This window comes from Stylophora pistillata, chromosome 13 (assembly GCF_964205215.1).
Source record: "Stylophora pistillata chromosome 13, jaStyPist1.2, whole genome shotgun sequence".
NCBI classification, from domain to species: Eukaryota; Metazoa; Cnidaria; class Anthozoa; order Scleractinia; family Pocilloporidae; genus Stylophora; species Stylophora pistillata.
The window spans coordinates 8,622,244-8,628,372 of NC_142531.1; the positions used below are offsets into that span (position 1 = coordinate 8,622,244).

Genomic DNA, 6,129 nt, shown 5'->3' on the forward strand with positions numbered 1-6,129 from the left:
CGAAGTGCCAGGGGACTGGGGAAATTGGTTCGTTAGTTATATCGACGATCTGTGTCGTACATTTTACTGTAACTTTGGTCGGGCTGAAACTGAGGTTCGTTAAATTGAGGTTCCACTGTATATGATTTGTGAAAAATCCGTTGACAAGGTCATTCAACCATAGCCCATCGAACCAGCCTTCATAAAATCCAAGTTGTGGTAATTATTTCTATTTCCGCTCGAAAAAGTCATGTCTACCGCCGATAAAAACTGGCAAACGACGGAACCATCGATCAGAGAAAGAAGTGAGTTCATGTTTAACGACGATCTTTTCAGCGATGTGAAGTTTGTCGTACCAAAGTCCAATGGTGAAAGTGAAAGTAAACAGATGATTCCCGCTCACAAGTTCGTGCTGTCTATCAGCAGTCCTGTGTTTGCGTCCATGTTTTACGGTGAGCTGGCGGAGACTAGAAATTCTATTGAACTGCCTGACTGCGAGTACGAGAGTCTGTTGGAGTTGTTTCGTTACATGTACAGAGATGAAGTGGTCTTGAGCGGAAGTAGCGTGATGGGAGTGCTGTATTTGGCGAAGAAATACATGGTGCCCTCACTTGCTGATAAATGTACGGAATATCTGCAAGAGAACCTTGATCTATCAAACGTTCTCAGTATTATGCCATTTGCTCAGAGCAGGGGCGGATCCAGAAATTTTTGATAGGGGAAGTCCAAACTTTGGTTCAGAAAAGACTGTTGGACTCTTTTGGGGCAAATTGCTTCTCTCCCACACCCCCCACACCCTCTCCCACTAGTCGCGGTTGCACGTTATAATTCCTTGGCCGCTTACCGTTTACTTGGATTCATTAATTTAAAAAATCAGCCAGTTAAAAAGTGATATACGATCCTGCGGATGTAAGAATTTCAGTTTCAAAGTTGTAAGCGTCAGGTCTGATAGGGGGGGGGTCCGGACACCCCGGACCCTCCCCCTGGATCCGCCACTGCAGAGATATGATAATAAGACCTTGACGGATCGATGCTGGAAAGTTATCGACGAAGAGACCGAAGACGTTTTTAATTCGGATGGATTCTTGACAGTTGATCGATCCTTACTTGAAGAGGTAATCGAAAAGGATACTTTAACCATTTGTGAGGGAGAATTGTTCAAAAGTGTTATCCAGTGGGCGACGGAGGAATCTAAAGGGAATGGCCTACCTGAAGATGGTCAGGACGTAAGAAAAATCCTCCGCGAGTGTAATGTAAAGGCAATACGTTTTCCTGTGATGTCCTATGAAGAATTTGTTACTGTGGTCCTCGATAGCAAGATACTGACATTCAATGAAGTCACTATTATTCTAATATTATCCAACAGTTGAGCTCTGTGTTAACTTCCCCAATAGATTTTCCGACCTCACCTAGAACAGGGAGGAGCCCTCAACGTTGTGTAGATTTGATTCGGTGGTGTTTTATAAAGATTGGACCAATGGAACAAGCACGCTCATTTTCTCCGTGAACAAGAACATTCTGTTTTATGGGGTATATCTGTTTGGTAGCGAAGGTAACGACTAGATAGTGACTCTTAATATTATGCAGGCGGAAAATGGAGAAATCGTTACATCGCAAACAGCTACATTTTCATCTGCACTACACCGACCTATGAGTTACTGGGGATTTGATGTTCTTCTTGATCGTCCTGTTTCTTTGGATAAAGGTAAGAGATTTTCCATTGAAGCTAGCATATCGGGTCCACGCTCGTTCAGTGGAAGGTATGGCAAAGCCTCTGTTTAGTGCTCTGGTATTGAATTCAAGTTTGCAAACATAGTAGTTATCAAGTAAGACTGGTATTACACAAGGAAAAATACGTGAAATTCTCTTTCGTCCACAATAACGTTCATCATAGCCTGACACAGGTCTTTCGCAGCGAGTTTACCTAACTAAAAGAAAGGAAGAGACTATTTTAGCTGAGGAGCTTAACTTTATTGAGCTGAGAAGCAGGCCTTTCCAACCGTGGCTAGCGTGTATGGGATGAAAGCGAGCGAAAAAGGCGACAAACTGGAGTGGGGTGGGGGAGCAGTGGGAAAGGGAAAGAAAATATCCTTCTTACCCCTCCTCTCTGCTCGTCGTTTTCTTAGCTCACTTTGCCCCATGCTCTCGCTCGGCTCACGATTTTCCCGCTGGGACTGAACAAAAGGAGACGGAGACGTTCTTCGTGCAAGCTGTAACTCTATCAGTAACAAGATATTTTTCAATTGTTATTTCTATGCTCGGTCAATCGCTCCCGAAGGTATACATTAAGGGATTTTTCCTGAGAGCAGCCAGTAGCAAATAGCGTTACTTCTTTTACCTGGGTCAATTGATCACAATGAAGCAGTTCTCGAGTGAGGTTAACATCATGATAAGGCAATGAGCGATCTCAAAAGTAAAAACATGTAAACTACCACAGGCGCGAGAGAACGCAAGTTAGCAAGTCGCGATTGATTTTAGTTTTAATCTGCTCGGTTAGGAGTATTGCTGAGAGTTTCTAGACTAATCACAGAGCGAAGTAAAACAATACCGAAGCAATAATCAATTGAAAATTGCTCTAAACCTTTTGCACTGTAAGAAACGAATAGTAATTGCGACCAAATCCAATTTAGGGTGAGAAAAGACTAAAAATAACATTATAATTTGAATATATCAACAAAGTTGAAATGGTAAATTGGCCACCGTTACGATTATAAAAGCTGACGTTTCGAGCGTTAGCCCTTCGTCGGAGCGAATAGAGGAATTGTGGGTTGTGTGTAGTTTTAAAGGCAGAAAATGGAGCTACGTTATTGGTGGGAACATGGCAACGAGAAAAACACGAATAAATTAGTGGAATGAAAAGCTTTCGTTGATACCTGTGGGATTTAGACTGCCGGTTTGAAAGATGAGCTTTTTTTCAAGATTTTTACGGCTTTCCGTGCTACCTAAGTGTAAGGAAAGACCGCAGATTGCCATAGGTTGCTTAGAATGAATTGGTAAATTAAAATGTCTAGCGACTGGTTTCGATGTGTCCCTCCACGTCTCGAAGGTGTTCTTGGAATCGGTCACCTAGTCTTCTGCCTATTTTCCCAAAGTAAATCTTTTTGCAATAAGTGCATCTTATGCAATAGATTACATTGGCGGAGGTGCACGTGAAGTGATCGGTGATCTTAATGGATCGTTTGGGTCCCGATATTTTCTCAGTGTTGTGAATGAAAGGACACGTTTTGCATCGTGCACGAGCGCATTTAAAAGTGCCTGGTTAGTCATTAGTCTGAAAAGAACTTCTAACCAAAAAATTGCCTATGTTTTTGTCGCGTTTGAATGAAATGAGCGGAGGCTGCGAAAAGATAGTGCATGTCTCTGGATCGTTTTGAAGTATATTCAAAGTTTTTAAGAATGATGGATTTAACGGTTTACTGAGGTACGAGAGTTTACTTACCTGAGTAAAAATTTTCCGTGTGTAAACGCCAACTGATACTTTGGTAAATGCCGCAAAAGACAAAAGAAATCTGACCAAGATAAAAGTTGTAATTACCCTGTGATCAGGCATGGTTACAGTTGGTAACCAAGGTCAAGATGACAGATATATCCGCTTGTGGCGGTGTAATATGTCACATCCCGCGGTGAGCGGATCGTGCGATTGCCACGTTTTCGGTCAAGCGTTTCTATCATGGCAGATAACAGAGAAGTCAGAGAGCGATTGGATCGATCTTCGTACGGCGAACAATCGGTCAGGTAAAAGAAGGCATTGTATTTTTCATTTTCAGTATTATTTACAACTTTTTCCAGACAAACTTCTATCCTTCGTTGTGTAATAGTGGTCGTGGTATTTTCCCACCAGGGAGGATGCTGCATATTCACAATATCCACGTTTCTTCCCATACAACCACGCGCACTCTGTGTATGATCAACCGCTGGATTTTCCCCGCAATATTATGGAATGAGGTCAGCGCCTATGCACATGATGGCACCTCAATTTTCTCCTGTTAATTCACTGCAGTCGGATCCTACTACAAGTTCCACTAGTAAAGATTTATCAAGCGGTGCGCAGAAGAAGAAAACCAGCCGATGGACTGAAACTGAAGAAAAAATCCTCATCGAGTTGTTCGGTGAGTACGAAGAGAAGCTTCGCTCTAAAGCATATAATTCGCCAGAATGGGAATCTCAGATTCCAAAGCAACTGCACGAGAGATGTAGACGAGAATATGTTCCAAGCGACAAGACAGCGCAGCAATGCAAAAATAAAATGAGCAATCTCGCAAAAAAAATACAAAACAACCAAAGACAAACTCCGGACCACTGGATATGGAAAAGGGAGGGATGTTGAGGGTGACAACGAAGCAGAAGGCGACCTTGAGCTTGTGCCTAAACATTATCAGAACATAGACGAAATCCTCGGCATTCGAGAAGCCATCAATCCTCGACACGTGTTGGAGAGTAGTTCGCCAATAGAAGCCCAGAGTTCCCCACAAATTGATCAAGACATCTGCGATAAACAAATTTTGGATGAGGAAGTTTGGGCTGCTGCGTCCGCTCAAAAGAGGAAACTTGTCCAATCTGATGATCTACCTGGCCCGTCTGGTGAAGTAGGCACTTCAAACTCAGAGGAAGACGAGTCATTGGCCTTTGCGAAGTCCTTATTCTTCAAGAACAAGAGCAAACAGGGAAAGTGCACAAGTACACCAAAGAGTAGTCCAAAGAGTACATCAAAGAATCGAAAAGATGGAAAGAAAGCAGCCAGAAAGAAGACCAAAGCGGCAGCAATATCAGATGAGCCAACAGTGCTGTCGTTTATGGAAAGACCCAAGAGAGGGACAAGGCGTTTATCGAGCGAATAGCAGAAGCCGAGAGGGAGATTAAAGCAGAAGAGAACAACAAGAGTTTTCAATGGAGGCATTAAAGCTACTTGGAAACATTTTAAAGGACGTTGCCAATGCGAAAGGGTAAAGTTCAGACCTTAACTTGTTTTATAAGAACATTTTATTCGTTTCAGTTCATTGTCCATGATTTCATGTGTTATGATTAATTTCAAGATCAAGATAACTGTGTAACAGGACAATGATTCCATAAATGCACAATATAAGAGGGTAAAAATTATCGCTTATGCCAAAAAATTACATGTATCTCAGAAATTATTTAAAAGTACAATTATATGTTGATTAATTTTTTGAAATTAAATTAATATACACATACCAGAAAAAACCGTAACGCAACGTATACGAGTTTTTAAATAAAAGAATAATTTGTTTTCAATGATTCAAAAAACAAAATCTTACTCTCGACATCGGAAAGCTTTTATAACATTTTTAAACCACAGTGAATTAAACTGCTCATTAATTATACCTGTAACAAATGGAAAGGGACCAAATTTCAGTCTATGTACATTGATCTCCAGACAATCCATCTGTGTCTTTTCAACTTAACCCAAAACATTCCAATAAAAAGAATAAATATGGTTTAATGTTTATATTATGACAAATGATCCATTATATCATCTCTAATGCTCCTTGCGCAAAGCTGTTCATCTCCATTGAAACTGGGAACTTTGATCCATTTCACTGTCATCCTCAACGGGATCTATAGCGCTCGGATCTCCAACATCTCTACAAATATTGTGAAGGACACAGCAAGCCATGATAGTGGTGGGGACTTTGCTTGTTTTTTACTCCAATGGTTTATAGAGACATCTCCAACGCCCTTTCAAAATTCCGAAGGCTTGTTCTATAACAACCCGGGCTTGACTGAGGGCACAATTGAAACGCAATTAGCTCTCAGTTAATGTTGGTGTTTGCTTAAACGGCTTCATCAGCCAAACAGACAAAGGATAAGCCGAGTCCCCTACCAGAAGAGGTCCAACTTCGGAACCCCCAATTCTCTTCGAAGGCGCGTTTAGCAATGTACCTTGATCAATTTCTCTCTGCAGTTTGGTCAAACGGAGAATACGGGCGTTGTGAATGCTACCGGGGTAGCCCTTACTCGCATCAAGAAATTTAAAAGACGCGTCAGCAACTCCTTGGATTACGATAGAATACTCTTGCTTTCGATTGAAGTATTCAATCTGTTCGCGTTGACAGGCACTGTTTTTAATGCAATATGACTACCGTCAATTGCTCCTACCACTTGCGGGAACGGGGACTTGTTTGTGAACAA

At 41.6% G+C, this 6,129-nt stretch overlaps 1 protein-coding gene and 1 long non-coding RNA gene across 2 annotated transcripts; both read left to right on the plus strand.

The window, feature by feature from the left end:
- The first annotated feature begins 54 nt into the window (after positions 1–54).
- On the plus strand, positions 55–1,637 carry LOC111332396 (BTB/POZ domain-containing protein 6). The gene is given in 4 exon segments (XM_022937716.2): positions 55–662; positions 976–1,322; positions 1,325–1,412; positions 1,415–1,637. Coding segments are annotated over 4 exon segments (996 nt in total). The 5' UTR covers positions 55–229; the 3' UTR covers positions 1,543–1,637.
- Positions 1,638–3,438: 1,801 nt separating this feature from the next.
- On the plus strand, positions 3,439–5,448 carry LOC148717485 (uncharacterized). The gene is made up of 2 exons (XR_015994776.1): positions 3,439–3,714; positions 3,821–5,448. It is a non-coding gene; the product is annotated as an uncharacterized LOC148717485 (long non-coding RNA).
- The last annotated feature ends 681 nt before the right edge of the window (positions 5,449–6,129 follow it).